At 54.6% G+C, this 18570-nt stretch overlaps 1 protein-coding gene across 1 annotated transcript in view; it reads right to left on the minus strand.

The window, feature by feature from the left end:
* DNM1 (dynamin 1) overlaps positions 1 to 18570 on the minus strand; it is a gene marked incomplete at both ends in the record, with an annotated part of 32939 nt that overhangs the window by 1314 nt on the left and 13055 nt on the right. Inside the window, 9 exons of the mRNA XM_011988686.1 lie at positions 951 to 1121; positions 1773 to 1784; positions 2225 to 2336; positions 3220 to 3329; positions 7392 to 7505; positions 9743 to 9754; positions 9959 to 10010; positions 10260 to 10330; positions 15378 to 15464. Coding sequence (XP_011844076.1) covers positions 951 to 1121; positions 1773 to 1784; positions 2225 to 2336; positions 3220 to 3329; positions 7392 to 7505; positions 9743 to 9754; positions 9959 to 10010; positions 10260 to 10330; positions 15378 to 15464 — 741 coding nt within the window. The remainder of the gene's footprint in view (positions 1 to 950; positions 1122 to 1772; positions 1785 to 2224; positions 2337 to 3219; positions 3330 to 7391; positions 7506 to 9742; positions 9755 to 9958; positions 10011 to 10259; positions 10331 to 15377; positions 15465 to 18570) is intronic.

Consider the following 18570-nt stretch of genomic DNA (forward strand, 5'->3'; position numbering starts at 1 on the left):
GGATTACAGGCATGTGCCACCACTCCGGCTAATTTTTTGTATTTTTAGTAGAGACGGGGTTTCTCCATGTTGGTCAGGCTGGTCTTGAACTCCCGACCTCAGGTGATCCACCTGCCTCGGCCTCCCAAAGTGCTGGGATTACAAGCGTGAGCCACCGCACCCGGCCTAATTTTGTATTTTTAATAGAGATGGGGTTTCTCCATGTTGGTCAGGCTGGTCTCAAACTTCCAACCTCAGGTGATCTGCCCACCTTGGCCTCCCAAAGTGCTGGGATTACAGGCATGAGCCACCGCGCCCAGCCAACCCCAGCTATTCTTTAAAATTTCTGTGTAGAGACGAGGTCTCACTGTGTTGCCCAAGCTGGTCTTGAACTCCTGGGCTCAAGTGATCCTCCTGCCTTGGCCTCCCAAAGTGCTGGGATTACAGTTATGAGCCACCGTGCCCAGCCCCTCATTATATTTCTTTCTTTTCTCTTTTTTCTTTTTTCTTTTTTTTGAGATGGAATCTCGCTCTGTCGGCCAGGCTGGAGTACAGTGGCAGGATCTCAGCTCACTGCAACCTCCGCCCACTGCAACCTCCACCTCCCGGGTTCAAGTGATTCTCCTGTCTCAGCCTCCCAGGTAGCTGTGATTACAGGCTCACGCTACCGCACCTAGCTAATTTTTCTATTTTTAGTAGAGACGGGGTTTCACCATGTTGGCCAGGCTGGTCTTGAACCCCTGACCTCAAGTGTTCCGCCTGCCTTGACCTCCCACAGTGCCGGGATTCCAGGTGTGAGCCACTGTGCTCAGACCCTCATTATATTTCTATCGGACAGCTCTGGTCTGGACCGTGCCTGCCACCCTGGACCTGGTCCCATAGGGCTGGTTGGCATCTCCCCCAGGCCAACATGGCCACCTGCGTCCCCAGTGCCACAGGACTTCCCTGCCCCCATGCGGCGGAGCACGCACATTGTTAATCATGAGGTGCATGATGGTTTTGGGCATGAGGTCCCGCACGGTCTTGTTGACAATGGCCATGTACGAGTCCACAAGATTCCGGATGGTCTCCACTTGCCGTTCCAGCTGTGGGTCCATGGAATGCATGAAGCTGTCGGAGCCATTCTCCTCGGTCTCGCTGGCCTGCCATGGAGAACACAAGGGCATCAGGGTGGCCAGGCCACGCAGCCAGGCTCCAGGCATCGCCAGGATCTCAGCCCCTCCAAAGGTACCCAGAACATTGAGGCACAGAGAGAAGCAACTGGCCTGAACACACACCAGGCTCTCCATCCCTGTGCCTCTCAGGACCCTAGACTCCCCTGATTCAGCCTTGTCTTGGTTCTGACTCTAGTGCCTAGAATTTGCCTCAATTTCCCAATCCAGAAATTATTATTATTATTATTTTGAGAGAGTCTTGCTCTGTCGCCCAGGCTGGAGGGCAGTGGTGCTGTCTTGGTTCATTGCATCCTCTGCCTTCCGGGTTCAAGCGATTGTCCTGCCTCAGCCTCCTGAGTAGCTGGGATTACAGGTGCGCACCACCATGCCTGGCTAACTTTTGTTATTTTTAGTAGAGATGGGGTTTCACCGTGTTGCCAGGCTGGTCTCGAACTCCTGACCTCATGATCGGCCCACCTCGGCCTCCCAAAGTGTTGGGTTTACAGGCGTGAGCCACTGCGCCTGGCCCCAATCCAGAAATTAGAAAAGAACATCTCCAGGTCCCTTGCTGGAAAACCTGGCTGGAGCTGGTACCAGGCTGCAGATGCCTGACAGGAGGCAAGAGAAGGGCACACTCACTTTCTCTTTGTCCTGGGAGGCCCACACACCAACATTGTCACCACCGCCACCACCAGGGAGCACAGCCGAAGGAAACATACAGAGAGGAAAAGGGGAGAGATTGAGTGAACCTGGGGACACTGCACCCCAACTCTCAGGCTACTCTAGACATTGCCACAGTGAAATAGGGGAGGAAAGAGAAGGCAGTCACAAGAAACCACCTTCATAGAAAGGGGAATATAGAAATGCCATCTGCAACAGAGACAGAGACGTGAAACTGCCACTGGAGACGGATGGGAGGACCAGGAAACTTATCTCTGTTCCCACCCCCAGAGTGGGTAGGGGGAAGGATTCCTATTATTTCTGAGCCAAATAAGGGCTCGGAAACATGACGTGACTTGGCATCACTGAGGATGGTGCCCCAGGGGCCCTAGGATCATGCTTGCCCCTCCTCTCCTTGCCCTGCCACTCACCCCAACACGCTCAGGGTATACGCCAGCCCTCAGGAAGGAGGCCTTCCAGCTGTCCACCTCCTCCTGTGTCTCACAGGCCAGCTCCAGCTGCCGATAATCCTTGTAGACATTCCTGCAAGACAGGGCGGATGGTGAGGGCAGATGGGCAAAGCCCCACCCTCCCTGGGGGTTAAGGGCATGCCCAGACTTTGGGGTCACCATGCCTGAGGCCAGCTCATTTCCCAGCTGTGTGACCTGTGCAAGTCCCTTCCTCTCTCTCAGCCTCAGTTTCCTCATTGGGAAGATGGGTTAATAAGAATTCCTGCCGCCTCGGGTCACTGAGGATTCAGTGAAGTGAGTGGCAAAATGCTTAGAAGGGGACTGGACCTTTGATAAGGGGACAACCACACTCAGTGAAGTCTCTAGCTTGGGGCCCAGACCCCACCAGCTTCCTCTGTGGCTCTCTGAGGACCCCTCTGATGGCAGCTGGACTGAACCCTCATCTCTGAGTAGCAGAGGGCCCACTAGAGTCAGCCTTGGCTCAGGAAGGAAGAGGCCTGGTCCTGCCACCGCCCTATAGGAAAGTGAGCAGGAGAAGAGGACCAGGCCTGACTAGGGCCCTTTGGCTCCAGTGCCTGGCAGAGTATAGTGCACGAAGAGATACCAGTGACCATGGAAGGGAGGAAGGGATAGAGGGAGGGAGGGAAGGGGAGACTGGAAGGGAGGGAGGGAGGAAGGAGGGAAGAAAAAAGGGAGGGAGGAAAGGAGGGAGGATGGAAGGAAGGAAGGGAGGAAGGAAAGGAGGGAGGGAAGGAGGAGGGAAGGGAAGGGGAGGGGATGGGAGATCTTGACATGATGTCTAGCTCAGAGCAGGAACCCAGTAAGCATCTGTCAGTGGATTGCTTGCTGTGGGGCCTGGGGCAGGTGCCTCTCCTCCCTGGATCCCTGTACCCAGCTTCTACTCAGTGCGGGTGGTTTTGGGGCTGCAGCAGCTACAGCCAGGGGCAGGCAGGCACCTCTGCTCCGTGTTAAAGAGGGCAAAGATGTGCTTGCTCGACATGAAGCCCTTCTCCACGTCCCGCAGCTTGAGGTTGTCCACAGAGAGCATGTATTTCTTCTCTTTCTCCTGTGGGTGGAGGTAGGAGCAATGAGTGAGGTTGGCACTGTTCTCTGCCACACCTCACTCCCTAAGAGTCCCCCTGACTGGCCCAGGGCTTCTAAGCATCAGCGCCCTCCCACTGTGAAGGTGCAGCTAGATAAAATCCTGGCCACAGGACCGTAGGCCTCCTGGGCACCACCGGCCCCCAGTGGAGTTCTAGCCGGTCCCACCAGCTCTGCATATATGCCGGAGGCCAGGAGGCTGGTGAGGGGTGGGGAGGTGAGAGTGTGGGAGGCTCCCACAATCCCTCCCCAGGCAAGTCCTGGATACAAGCCAGGACGGCCTCAGGCAGGGACCGCACACTCAGGCCTCTCTCGCCCCCGGCCTGGCCGCCTCTGACTTCATTTCCTGACTGCAGAGACCAGGAAGGGGGGCCACCAGCCCCGGCGGCTTCAAAGGGCTGGCTCAGCCCACTCCCCCAAGCTCCCCATGTGTTAGCAATAAGGCAGCCAGCACAAGCCTGGAGATGGTGTGCCTGTGTGTGCAACATGTGTGTAGTTGTGTGTTTGTGCCAACACATGCAAGCCCAAGTACATATTACCTATTGTGTGTGTGCACATGTGTATCTGGGGAGGTGCCCAGCATGAACCACGTGTCAGTGTGAGCGTGTCTGCATCTCAGTGTGGATGTGTGCTCACTTTGTGGATGTGTGTGGCAATTGTGCAAGCCTACTACGTTTGCACAGCCATGCACAAGCTTATACCACACGCTTATACTGGGGTGCACATCTTACCTGCACACTGTGGTACAATGGGCTGTGTGTTTGGTTTATCTAGAGCTGTCTAGGAGGAGTTCTGTGTCTCTGCGCACAGGCGTGTAGGGTGCTAGGCCCATGTGTATGCTTGGTGTGGGCACGTGTGTATGTAGGCTGCTGTGTCCCAGGAGAGGGGTTCAGGGATCTGGGGAGGAGACACCCCAGGATGGGGCTCTGGGAGAGGGGAGGGGTTTTTGTCACCCATGCCCTACTTGCTCACGGGGGTCGTGTGTGTGGGCTTCGGGGACTCAAAGAGCTTGGGCATGAGCCTTGCCTAGGATCTCAGGTAGGGGGCTGGGTTTAGGGAGACCTTGCTCCCCTGTCCTGGCGTCATCCTGCCCACCCCTCTCTGCCCCCCACGCCCCCCTGGCCCATGCAGCCACATAAAGCCCTCTTTATGCCAGGCGGGTGGCCGGGAGCCCCAGAGGGCGGCTGGGGGAGGAGAGGAGGAAGTTGCACACACGGCCAGGGAACATCTGGAACCGTTCGAGAGAGGCCCCGCCGCCACCCGCCCTGCGCTTCGGGGTTGGACACTAGGTAGGAGCGGCCTCCTCCCCCCACCCCTCCCTTCCTGCCGGCCGGCCCCCTCCTCAGGCCCCTCCTTCTCAGCCCCAGCTCCCGCTCACCCCTGCCACGTCAAAGGAGGCAGAAGGGGAGTTGGGAGCAGAGAGGGGACCACGGGCTGGCTGGTCTGGGGCTGGGGGGACACAGGCTGGGGTTGGGGGGTTCTTGGATCTCCAGGGGATGGGGCTGAAGCGCCCACCGGATGGACAGACACTGCTGCCTGGATGGACCAGAGGACACCTCCACTCCGTCTACCCAGTGTTTAGACTATCTGTTCAGGACTCCCAAATTGTACAGTAGTCTGCACATTGGTTAGGCTGGGCTGGGTTAGACCCTCGGCGCCGCCGCCACTGGAGAGCTGGACCGACCCCTGCCTGCCATCCCAGAACCGGAGCCTGGAGCCAGGGCGTTGGGGCACAGGGTGGGCTGGGAGGAGGCACAGAGGGATGGGGTTGCCACCCTGCTGTGGGACTGGTGGGGGGTAGCGGTGATGGGGGAAGGGTGGCCGAGGAAGACTGAGAGGATGGGGGGGTCAAGGGGGACTGGGGATGTGGGCAGCTGCCGGTCTGCCCAAAGAGCCTGCCTCACCCCAAAACCTGAGGGCTGGCGGCTGGGTAGAGAAGTACAGACCACTCTCCCACCAGCCTGGACCACCTCCACATCCCCAGTGGTCCTAGTGCAAAAATCCACTCACATTCAACATACACGCACCTTGATACTCACAGCCCCAGAACTCACATACATGAGCACCCCCATACTTTCAATCTCACACCCGTGTCCCAGACACACACAAGTGCATGCACACACACCCATACACACCCTCACGACTGGAACACTCCCCCCATTCTCACATCCCAAAGACACACACAGATTCTCAAACACCCCATACTCACACCGTCCCTCCGGAGCCCCCTCCCCACACACACCTGCATTTACATCCCAAGTACAGGCACGTGCCCAGAGTCACTCCGCAGGTACACAGATTTCACCCCCAGATGCAAATGCAGACCACATATTCCAAACACACCTAGATGCTTATACCCCAGTCACACTCCTAAAAAACACCCACACACCAGACCCACAAGCCACACACACACACACACACACACACACACACACCCCCACCCTGCCTCCCAGCACCTACAGCCCACAGCCCACTGCCACCTCCCCACATACGATTCTCAGAGCTGTTTTCGCATACGACTTAACTCAGATGTACACAAAATCTCCAGAAAGACCTACAGGCTCAGGCACAAGGACAGGGGACCCCCTCAGTGGCATGCGCCCCTCCCCCACAGTGTCGCCAGGTCTCAGGCCCTCAGCCCCAGCTCATATGGTCTCCCTGGCCCTGTGTAAGGAGCCTCAACATGGGAGACCCCAAACCCATGGGGGCATCTAGGCAGCCTGCAGAGTGACCGGCAGGAAGCCGCCCCCTACCCGCACCCCACGCCACCGCACACTCCATCCCTTCCAGGGGCTCCCATGCTGGGGGAGGCCAGGGTTGGGGTAATGAGGTCCAGATGGCTTGGGCCCCCGCCAGTGACGACAGAGGGCCCCTCCCAAGGTGGAGAGTTGGGGCCCCTGCCCAGGACAAACTTGGAGGAGACAGGGACCTGGGAGGGGGCTTGGAGGCCAAAATCACAGGCCCCACCCAGAGGCCCGCTCCCCCATTGAGGGTGCTGTAGCCTCCAACAGCCCCTCAGGAAGAAGAGGGTCCCTTCCCCCACTCCTTGGCCAGCTGGAGTTCATTACCACAAGCCCACCCCCAGCCCTCCCCATTCTCTCTGGTCACCTCTGGAATCCAGATGTGAAAGCCAAATAGACTCATTCTTAAAGGAGACCAGCAACAGGGAAGGAGGTGGCAGGGGCTTCTGTGCACCCTAGTGGGCGGGGAGGGTTTTTTTGTGGCAACTCGGCAGGGCCCCCACACTCCTTGCCTCTCAGTCTGGGGGCACTCTGCGCATTTCCCTTGGGCTGCAGGGGTCTAGGGGACTGGGGTGCAGGGGTTAACCGGGTGTCTGGCAGCTGGACTCGTGTGTGTCATGGGCCTGTGGGGGCCACAGAGGAGGCGGCACGCCCTGCAGCGGGAAAACAGGAAGGCCGCTGGGCCGCAGGGTCAGGGAGGGGCACCCAAGGCCCCTGCCCACCCTCCCCAGGGCACTTAGCCCCAGGCTCCTCAGTCCTGCTAAGCCATCTTCTTCTTCCAACCTGGGTGAGAGGGTGCCTCCCCCTGAACCCCCAGGGTCACCTGCCTTGGACCCTTGCATCCCAACTCCACCCGTGGATCCTTTTTTTTTGAGACGGTGTCTCGCTCTGTTGCCCAGGCTGGAGTGCAATGGTGCGATCTCGGCTCACTGCAAACTCCGCCTCCCGGGTTGAAGGCATTCTTGTGTCTCAGCCTCCCTAGTAGCTGGGATTATAGGCACCTGCCAACATGCCAGGCTAATTTTTGTATTTTTAGTAGAGACAGGGTTTCACCATTTTGGCCAGACTGGGCTCAGACTCCTGACCTTAGGTGATCCACCCGCCTCGGCCTCCCAAAGTGCTGGGATTACAGGTGTGAGCCACCATGCCCGGCCTGCCCACGGATCTTTGATGAGACATTTTAAAACCCTATTCCACGGTCCAGCCCACTCCAAGCCCATAGGAGGGTCTGAGCCTGACTCTGGCCACCAGCCCAGCCCCTTGATGACTACTGGCCCTTGACTCACCTCATCATCCTTGTACCAGGACAGATTCTCAGCGGTCAGCACAAACCAGTACTCCTTGGAGCCCCCTTTCATGATGCCAATATTATTGATAGTCAGCCAGCCTTTGCGGATGACCTGGAGGGTGATGGGGCAGGAGGTCAGCAGACGGGGCCTGAGCCTCCCTGTGGGGGATGGGGTAGGCAAAGAGAGGCATTCGGAACCCCACCCCTCCCCCAGCTCTCAGAGGCCTGGCAGTCAGGGAGGGTGGGGGCCAGACCTGCCTTGGTTTGAACCACAAGTGAACAGAGTGGAAGACAGAGGAAGACAGAGATCAGCTCAGGATAAAGAGCCTTTGACAGGCAGACCTGGCCGAGTAAGGGACTGGAGGCCTGGGTAGGGGATGAGCTCCCTGTCACTAGGAGTATGCAAGCACAGTTAATGGGGGCGATTGGGCAAGCCAACTGTGAGTCTTGGAAGCTTAAGGTCTCATCTGTTCTGAGATGTGTTTCTGACTTTACACATGCTGCTGCTGCTGCTGCCTCTGCCTAGAAAGCACTTCTCCCTTTTTGCCTGGCAAATTCCTACTCAGCCTTCGGGTATCAGGTCAGAATTCACATTCCCAGGCAGGCCCTTCCTGGCCCCCAGTATAAATCAGGATTCCTATAATAATCTTTGATCACTCCCTGAAGTTGACTTCTGTAACATGATTTCGATTTTTAATTAACTTCTCTGCATGCGTGTGTGTGATTATCTGTCTATGTAGCCTCCCTGCTAAATCGTGAACTCTTGATCACTAGTACATCCCAGCACCTTGCAGAAGGCCTGGCAGACAGTAAGTGATCAATACATATTTGTAGTATGAATAAATAAAAACTATGATAGTATGGTTCTAAGGGTCTTTGGCTCCAGGTCCCCAGGGGCAAGGGCTGCGCCACGAAGTGCCCAGAGTAACAAGCTAAGGTCCCTTTTCATGGCAGGAAGCAGCTGTCCCCAGGACTGTCCAGAGCCATGGCCACAGTCCAGGTCCTGTGGATTCTACTTCGGGGGTAGGGTCATTGGCCAGGCGCTGGCCATGGATCAGACCGGGAGGATGAGGGAATTGCTTCTGCTCCCTCCTGGACCCTGGCCTCCCCAGATTCTTCTCTGAGCATCCAGAGAAGACCCAAGGAGGCCTGGGGCTGGTGGCAAAGCCCTCTGGGGCCAGGCTTGCTTCTGGAGCCCTCCTTATGCCTCTCTGGCTTCCCTGAGAACCTGGCTGAGAACCCAAGCTGCACAGCCCAGCAGCAGTTGAGCTGAGGGGAGGCCACCAGCTGCCTCTCTCACCCCTTTCCGATCAGGCGAGGATTCCCACAGGGTCTTGTCACCGTCTCTGGAATTGAGTCCACTGTCCCAGGATGTGACCAGCAGATCTTGCCACCTGCTCCCCACCCTAACCTGTAGTCTTTGTCCTCCCCTTTGGCCACACCCAACCCTGAACTCCTCTCTGCTCGTCCTAAGCCCTCTCTGCAGCCCCGCACCAGGGACTTCCTGCTCTCCTAATCCCTACCCTGCATGGAGCTCTCGGGGGCCTTAGCTGGGCCCTACCAGCAGGCCCAGGTCTCCACGTTCTGTCCAGGGGCCAGCACCGTGTAGGCAACAGCTAATGTTGGCCGAATTGAATTGTCCTGATACTATGTTCATTCCTCCCTTCATTCTGTTGAGCACCTACTGCGTGCCAGGCACGGGGCTTGAGCTGAGGATTTAATGATAAACGGGACAGACTCAGCCCTCCCCTTGTGGGGCCTGGGAAGGAAATAAACATTAAGCCAATAATCACATAAACACCTAGAGTCTTACAAAGAAACTACGGCCTCTGGAACCTATGGAAAGAAAAGCTGAGGACCCTCGGGCTCATGTGTACAACTGAGCAAGCGCTTCGGACCAGGGATGTTTCCGCAGACATCTAAGGACAGAGAGCAGGAGGCCAGGTGAGCAGTGATTTCTTAACTTCTCTTGACTTCTCATTCGTCTCTTCATTCAAGTCCGGAGGCGATGGTTGTCAGCTTCTTAAAAACGTGTCTCACTCACGTGCATCCATCCATCCAACAGATGTTTAAGGAGCACCTACTCCATGCCAGGCCCTGCCTTCTCACCCACCCAGCCCCACACGGTCTAGTTTTGCCTGACGTAGGTGCTTGGCTGGTGCACACAGATGGACGGGTGGATGCGGCTGGGCCTGCCTCTGGTCTGAGGGCAGGTGTGAAATGCCAGGGGCTGGTGTGTACAAGCAGCTTCGGCCAAAGGGTGCCCTCCTACCCACTGCAGATTCCCACTGCCAATGGACCCTCCGCCCCCTCACTACACAAGCCGAGAGCCCCAGTCCTGGTACTCACCAGAATCTCATCCTGCAAAGAGGTAACCATAGCAACCACGAGAGGCATCGGGGAGAGAGGAGAGAGGGTTACTGAGGCAGAGTGGGAGGCTTGTGGCTGGCGGCTGACAGGTCCCTGGCCCCCTTGGGACTCTTCCCCTCAGGGGAGGAGCTCTCAGAGTCTGGCGTCCGTCTGGCACCCTCCATCCCTCGGTCTGGGGTGCTGGGGCCCACTCACCTGGTTCCCTGAAGTCTTCTTCTTGTTCATCTGGTTACTCCTCTGCTGAGCACTAATGGGAGGGAGGGGAGGAGTCTCAGAACTTCTCCTTTCAAGAGGCCCAACTCTACATCCCACTGCTTAGTGGGCACAGGACCCAGACCGTTAACCTAGCAGACCTGGGCTCTACACACACTCACTCACTCACACACAAACACATACACACACACATACACACACACACACATACACACACATACACACACGTTATTACCTTCTCTGCCCAGGGAGCACTCACTTTTTGCCCAGGGAGAGCACTCACTTGGCAAAGCCTATGAAGTCCTCATGGTTGGTGTTCATGTAAGCCAGCTCGATATCGATGAGAAGCATGACCTTCAAGGATACGTAAGTTGGTGGGCAAGCGGAAAAGACACCACAAAGTTTTAAAACGCAGGGCAAGCGGGGAGAAAAATACTTGCAGCACATATAGAAGGTTAGTATCCATAATAAATATAGTCCCTACCATCAGTGAAAGACAAAAGCTAAGCGTGGTGGCTCACACCTGTAATCCCGGCACTTTGGGAGGTAGAAGTGGGAGGACTGCTTGAGCCTAGGAGTTCAAGACCAGCCTGGGCAACACAGGGAGACCTGTCTCTACCAAAAAACACAAAAGTTAGCCAGGCGTAGTGGCATGTGCCTGTAGTCCCAGCTGCTTGGGAGGCTAAGGCGGGAGGATTGATTGAGCCCAGGAAGTTGAGGCTGCAGTGAGCCAAGATTGCACCACTGCACTCAAGCCTAGAAGACAGAGCAAAACCCTGAGAGAAAAGAAAAGAAAATAAGAGAGGAGAGAAGAGGATGAAAGAAAGAAAATCACAAATCAAAATAGTCAAGAACATGATGAATAATTCACAGAAGAAATGCATACAACCACTAAGGATGTGTAAAAAATCCTTACCCTCATTAATAAAGAAATGTAAGTTAAAAATGAGGCTTTTAGCCAGGTGCGGTGGCTCACACCTGTAATCCCAGCACTTTGGGAGGCCGAGGTGGGCAGATCACCTGAGGTCGGGAGTTTGAGATCAGCCTGGCCAACATGGAGAAATCCCGTCTCTACTAAAAATACAAAATTAGTTGGGCATGGTGGCACATGCCTGTAATCCCAGCTACTTGGGAGGCTGAGGCAGGGGAATCACTTGAACCCAGGAGGCAGAGGTTGCAGTGAGCTGAGATAATGCTACTGCACTCCAGCCTGGGCAACAAGAGTGAAACTTCGTCACAAACAAACAAACAAACAAAAAGAGGTTTTTTTAATGATCAGCATGGCACAAGTGTTGGGAAATGAGCTCTCTCATATATTGTTGATGGAAGTGTAAATCAGTATCACCTTCTTGTAGGGCAATTTGGCAATATTTAACAAACATTAAAATGCACAGGGCTGGGTGTAGTGGCTCATGCCCATAATCCCAGCACTTTGGGAGGCTGAGGCAGGAGGATCGCTTGAACCTAGGAATTCAAGACCAACTTGGGAAACATGGAGAAACCCTGTCTCTACAAAAAATAGAAAAATTAACCAGGTGTAGTGGTGAATGCCTGTGGTCCCAGCTACTTGGGAAGCTGAGATGGGAGGATCACTGGAGCCCAGGGATGCAGAGGTTGCAGTGAGCCATAATGGCACCACTGCACTCCAGCCTGGGTGTCAGAGCGAGACCCTATTTCAAAAAAAAAAAAAAAAGCAATGCACATATTCACTTCCAGAATTATATCTCACAGATACACTCAACAAGTAAGCAAAGATACAGGAGCCAGAGTATTCAAAGTAGTACAGTTTGTAATAGAGAAAAATTGGGAGCAAGCCAGTGGCTATCTGAGGGTGAAATAGATTATGATACTCTCTAGACAAGAAAGCACCCTGCAGCTGTTCAAAAGAACAAGGACGGGCCGGGCGGGGCGGCTCACGCCTGTGATCCCAGCACTTTGGGAGGCCGAGGCAGGCAGATCTCTTGAGGTCACAAGTTCAAGACCAGCCTGGCCAACATGGTGAAACCCTGTCTCTACAAAAATACAAAAATCAGCTGTGTGTGGTGGCGTGCACCTGTGGTCCTAGCTAATTGGGAGGCTGAGGCAGGAGAATGGCTTGAACCTGGGAGGCGGAGGTTGCAGTGAGCTGAGATCAAGCCACTGCACTCCAGCCTGGGCAACTGAGCGAGACTCCATCTCAAAAAAAAAAGAAAAAAAAAAAAAAAAAAAAAAAAAGAACAAGGATAATCTCCAGGTTCCAGCCTGAAAAGACCCTTGCAAATGATTAAGTGTGAACAGATTTGGAATTGAGTAGTGATAAGAATGACTTTCCAGATGGCACAAAGAATGCCAGGTTCAGACCCTAGCCCCACTGCTTCCTATGAGCTTGGGGTCTGTCCTCAGCCTCAGATTCCACAAATTCTTCTTCTTTCTTCCTCTTAGAACTGGTGAAGACACAGAAGATGAGATACTCAACAGATGTTAGATATTACGATTATCTTCTGAAGAAAAAGGCAAGGCACACAGCAGGATTGTGGTTTAGGATAAAGATGGAATCTGGATTGTGTGTGTTTGTGTGTGAGTGTATCTGCGTAAGAAAATGCCTGCAAGGTGACACACTAAACTGTTTTGCCTTTTTTTTTTTTTTTTTTGAGATGGAGTCTTGCTCAGTTGCCCAGGCTGGAGTGCAGTGGCCGAATCTCAGCTCACTGCAAGCTCCGCCTCCCAGGTTTACGCCATTCTCCTGCCTCAGCCTCCCAAGTAGCTGGGACTACAGGCGCCCGCCACCTCGCCCGGCTAGTTTTTTGTATTTTTTTAGTAGAGACAGGGTTTCACCGGGTTAGCCAGGATGCTCTCAATCTCCTGACTCTGTGATCCGCCCATCTCGGCCTCCCAAAGTGCTGGGATTACAGGCTTGAGCCACCGCGCCCGGCCCTGTTTTGCTTTTTGGGGTATTACTGAGGCAGAGTCTCACTGTGTTGCCCATGCTGGAATGCAGTGGCATGATCACAGCTCACGGCAGCCTCTGCTTCCCGGGCTCAAGCGATCCTCCCACCTCAGCCTCCCATGTAGCTAGGAATTCAGGTGCATGCTGCCTCACCTAGCTAGTTTTTAAATTTTTTTGTAGAGACGGGGTCTTGCCATGTTGCCCTGGCTGGTCTCAAACTCCTGGGCTCATATAATCCTCCCACCTAGGCCTCCCAAAGTGCTGGGATTACAGGTATAAGCCACTGTGTGGAGTCCCAAACTGTTACTAATGGTTATTTTTCAGGAGGAACTGGGGGTGGGGAAGAGTGAATGGAGAGCTATCTCCTTGTAATTTAACCACTTCAATACTGATTGAATCTTTTATTGAGTATTTATGATGTTTGTAATTAAAAAGCAATCAATAAGGATTTAAAAATATGACATCAACAACAAAAACATGAATGAATGGAGATGGCACCATCATGGAGAGATGTGTGAAAACAGGAAATGGGAAATGGGAGCCAGAGGAGCCTACAACAGACAGGCAGGGGCATGGCAGACATGGATCAGAAAGGAGGACTCGTCTCTGAGCTCCGTGAGGGCCACGATGGGCCCTGTTCACCTCTGCTCCATGCAGCTCAGAGGTAGCATTCAGTGGCTATGTTTGTGATTGAAGGAAGAAATGAGTGAATATTTGATGAACGATGACAAAAAAGGTGGGGGTCGCTATGAGGGGTATAATGTGACCCAGAGAACCAGCAAATAGACAAAGAGAGGCCCAAAGAGAGGACCACAAGGATAGACGACCAGAAAGTGAAGAGAGCCACACTAGCCTGGGCACCGTGGCTCATGCCTGTAATCCCAGCACTTTGGGAGGCTGAGGCAGATCGCTTGAGCCCAGAAGTCTGAGACCATCCTGGGCACCATAGTGAGACCCCCGTCTCTACAAAAGATTTTAAAATTAGCCAGGCATAGTGGCATGCACCTGTAGCCCCAGCTACTCAGGAGGCTGAAGTCGGAGGATCGCTTGAGCCCGGGAGGTTGAGGCTACAGTGAACCATGATCATGCCACTGCACTCCAGCCTAGCAGGGGCGACAGAGCGGTACTCTGTCTCCAAAAAAATAAGCATAGAATTACCCTATGGCCCAGCACTTCCACTTTTAGGTATATATCCAGAAGGGTTGAAAGTGGGGACTCAGATAGGGATTTGTACACTCATCTTCATAGCAGCGTGATGCACAATGGCCAAAAGTTAGAAACAACCCACATGGATAAACCAAGTGTGGTCCATCCATACAATGTAGTATTATTTAAGTCTTAAAAAGGAAGCAGCTTTTGACACATGCTACAATATGGATGACCCTGGAAGACATTATGCTAAGTGACAGATACTGTATGACTCCACTTACATGAGGTCCCTAGAAAAGTCAAATTCATAGAGACAGGCCAGGCACGGTGGCTCACGCCTGTAATCTCAGTACTTTGGGAGGCCAACGCGGGTGGATCACTTGAGATCAAGAGTTTGAGACCAGCCTGGCCAACATGGTGAAACCCCATCTCTACCAAAAATATAAAAAATAAGCCGGGTATGGTGGCACATGCCTGTAATCCCAGCTACTTGGGAGGCTGAGGCAGGAGAATCGCTCGAACTCAGGAAGCGGAGGTTGCAGTGAACCGATTTCATGCCACTGTACTCCAGCCTGGGCAACAGCGAGGCTCTGTCTCAAAACAAACAAACAAACAAACAAACAAAAAAACAAAAAAACCAATTCATAGAGACAGAAAGTTGAATGGTGGCTGCCAGCTGCCGGGAGCTGGGGGAGCAGGGAATAGGATGTTAGTGTTTCATGGGGACAGTTTCCATTTTGCAAGATGAAAAGAGCTCTGTGGGCCGGGCTCAGTGGCTCATGTCTATAATCCCAGCACTTTGGGAGGCCAAGGTGGGCGGATCATCTGAGGTCAGGAGTTTGAAACCAGCCTGGCCAACATGGTGAAACCCCGTCTGTACTAAAAATACAAAAATGTCCCAGGCATGGTGGCACACGCCACCTCCCAGTAGCCTCCCAGCTACTCGGGAGGTTGAGGCAAGAGAATCGCTTGAACCCAGGAAGCGGAGGTTGCAGTGAGCTGAGATCACACCACTGCACTCCAGCCTGGGAGATAGAGCAAGACTCTGTCTCAAAACAAAGAGTTCTGTGGATGGATGATGCTGTGCAACAACGCAAATGTACTTAGTGCCACTGAACTGTGCACTGAAACACGGCTAAAGTGGTATGTTATGTGTATTTTACTACAATAAAAAAGAGAGAGAAGCAGAGAGTCAGTATGAAAGGGAGGAAGACTGAGACCGAAGAGACAACACGAGAAGGAAGCGACCCCAGGGCCAGGAGTGGAAGGTGCAGGCGGCCAGGAGGGGAAGGAAGGTGCGGCCAGGCCGGGTGCCACGGGGCTCACCTGCTCCTTGGTGCGGCCCTCGCGCTCCCGGATGTGGGTGGTCACGATGCGCTCCATCTCCTCCCGCAGCCGCGGGTACTGCTGGAGCTGGGGAAGGGCAGGAGGGCAGAAAGCCACGTACACAGGGGGCATGGGTAGGGAGCACCCACACCCCACGAGTCCAGGGATCCGCGGCGCAGGGTGGGAGGCACACACAGAACGCCCACGACGCGGGGAAGAGAGACCTGGGGTCCCAGGACGCTGATGGCACCAAGCCACGGCCACCCCTTTCCCCCAAGTGTGGGTTCCAAATGTCAATTCAAGGGTCTTCCTGCTTCCAGGCCCTCTTCACTGGCCTACCTGGGCAACTTCAGGGCAAAGGGGTGGTTCCCGTGGGAGAAAGGCCATGGGAATGAGGCTGCCTCACTGACTGGTTAGGTCGAGACCTTGGGACCATTAGCTCCCAAGGTGTTCCCCCATCCTCAGGGCCACCCCGTGCCTTCCTAAAGATGTGGAGGGACAGCTAGATGGGGAATCGGGCAGGGGACAGCCTCCGGATTCCTATCCAGGAGGAATCGGGGGAGGACAGGGCCCAAGGTGCCAGTTGGCCTCCTGAGTCAGGCTGGGGACAGGCAATGCTGCTTGTCAGAGCTGGGGAGGGGGTTCGGGGGAAACCAGCAGTCACACCAGAGGACATGCAGGAAACACAGGCAAAAGCATGCAAGGGCTGGGGGACATGCGAGGCGGGGGCCAGCAGCATGAGCAGTACCCCGCGGGGCCTGGCTGGGCCCTGGCCCTCTTGGTGGAATCCATTCAGCTGTTTCCCTTGCATGCCCCTGCCTGGCACCACCATCCCCAACCACATCTGCCCGGCTCTGGCCAGCCACACTCTCTCGACCCCACTCCCTTGGGGTAGGAGCTCAGCAGCACCCTTTTCCCCCCAGTTCTTATGAAGGGAGGCTGAAGGGGAAGTTGCTCCATGCCCATCCCCCTCTGCCTGTGAATCGTGCCCTCAGCTCAGTCGGGCTCTGGACACAGCCCAGGTGATTCACTTGACTACAAGGTTCTGCCGGACTTCAGCTCCTCCAGAAAGCCTGTCCCGACTGCCTGAGAGCTGAGTTAGGGGCCTCTCTCCACTCCTCTCCCACTCCACCTCCTCCAATCAACTGGGTTGCAACTGCCCCTGAGGCAGGGCTGGGGCAGGGCCAGGCCCATGGCCAGTGCCGGAAGAGGGCGTGTTGGAGAATGAGGGAATGAATGAAGGATGGATGCCAGGGTGAGTGGCACAGGGTCCTCAGCCCTCTGGCCCATGATCAGATCTTCCCGGGGAGGAGACTCAGTGCGTTTCTGTTGGTGGGAGCCCACCCCCAGGGGCTCCGGTCCTGTGGGCCCATCCTCCCCACGCGCTGGCCACCTGGGGCCCAGGCAGCGTGATGGGGCAAAGCTGGGAGCGCTCCTCGTCCTTCTTCCCGTGGCTGGGTCAGGCCCTTCAGGTGGGTCCCCCAGTGGAGGAAGAGGCCCAGGGATTGGTGTGCCTGAGTCACAGGTGGTGATTCTGAGGGCAGGATGGGGGCCAAGGAGTTTCGAGGAGGGGCATCAGGAGAGGCAGGAGGATGGGGAGAAAGCAGTGCCCTGGATATCAGTCCAGGATGCCAACACGAGGGATGCCCACATCACACCCATCATCCCGTGGCTGTGCCAAGGGTGTGGCTGATGTGCCTAAGCTCAGGAGGCCTGAGGGAGGGGCAGCCTGAGACCAGGGGCTTAAAAACAGTGACTAGAGGGGCTCTGTGGACCCCAGTGCTCCTGAGGCTGAAGGAAGAGCTCCTGCTCTTTGCAGTCTGCAAGTCTGGGCAGACATTTAGGACTGGGTCACCACCACCAAGCCTCTTCTGAGGTGGTCCCAAGTGCTCCCTCCCAGGGTAGAGTTTGGAGGAGCGGGGAGAAGGAGGGAGGAGGAGGGAGCAATTTGCCAAAGAGCATGACCAATTCTCCCACTAACCGCCTGGATGTCACATGTCTCAAGTTTTCCACGTGTCACCCATGGCAGGGCAGCCTCCACCCCTTTGAGAAGTTCTGTTCCCTTTGAGCATCTTTTTCCACTCTGGCTGCCTCTGAACATTTCCAGGACGTTTCGCCAGCTTCTCAAAAGGAACTTTCCCCTCTCAGCCGTTGGCTGAGGGGGCGGTCAGCCTGGAGCCCCCTGGGTTAGCGGTCAGGGACACAGCCCCTGGAACCATTCAGCCCTGGGTTCAAAGCCAGCCACTGTCTGCTGACTCTCCTTAGAAAAGTGACCAGACCGCTCTGGGCCTGTTTCTCCATGTGGAAAATGGGGTAGTAATGACACCTTCCCTCCTAGGGTTGTTGAGAGAACTGAGCAGCACACCCCATGCCCAACATTAAACTCTTGATTTCACTCAGAGATGGCAAGTCTAATCCCAGCAGGGCTAGGAGTAATGAGAGTTCACTTATTAACACTCTTTAAACCTCTGACAGGAGTGACTTGCTAAACTTAGAAAACTCGAGGAAAGGAAAAAAATACACATACAAAGATGGCTGAGTTTTGACTATAAGGAAAAAAATAATTATGATCCACTAAACCAATCAAAAGGCAAAAGTGGTGGGGTGCGGTGACTTACACCTGTAATCCCAGTACATTGGGAGGCTGAGGCGGGTGAATCACCTGAGGTCGGGAGTTTGAGACCAGCCTGACCAATATGGAGAAACTCCATCTCTACTAAAAATACAAAAGTAGCCGGGCATGGTGGTGTGTGCCTCTAATCCCAGCTACTTGGGAGGCTGAGGCAGGAGAATCGCTTGAACCCAGGAGGAACAGGTTGCAGTGAGCCGAGATCGTGCCATTGCACTCTAGCCTGGGCAACAAGAGCGAAACTCTGTCTCCAACAACAACTACAACAACAAAAAGGCGAAAGTATCCGTTTCCTCCTTGTAGACCAAAGGTTTCCTTTTCAAATATTTGTTGATCAGTTTTTTCTGCTCACAAAAATCACACAGATGGCAGGGCACAGTGGCTCATGCCTGCAATCCCAGCACTTTGGGAGGCTGAGGCAGGTGGATTACTTGAGGTCAGGAGTTCGAGACCAGCCTGGCTAACATGGTGAAATCCCATCTCTACTAAAATTACAAAAGTTAGCTGGGCATGATGGCGCATGCCTTTAATCACAGCTACTTAAGAGGCTGAGTCACGAGAATC

This window comes from Mandrillus leucophaeus, unplaced genomic scaffold, assembly GCF_000951045.1.
Source record: "Mandrillus leucophaeus isolate KB7577 unplaced genomic scaffold, Mleu.le_1.0 Scaffold109, whole genome shotgun sequence".
Taxonomy (NCBI): Eukaryota; Metazoa; Chordata; class Mammalia; order Primates; family Cercopithecidae; genus Mandrillus; species Mandrillus leucophaeus.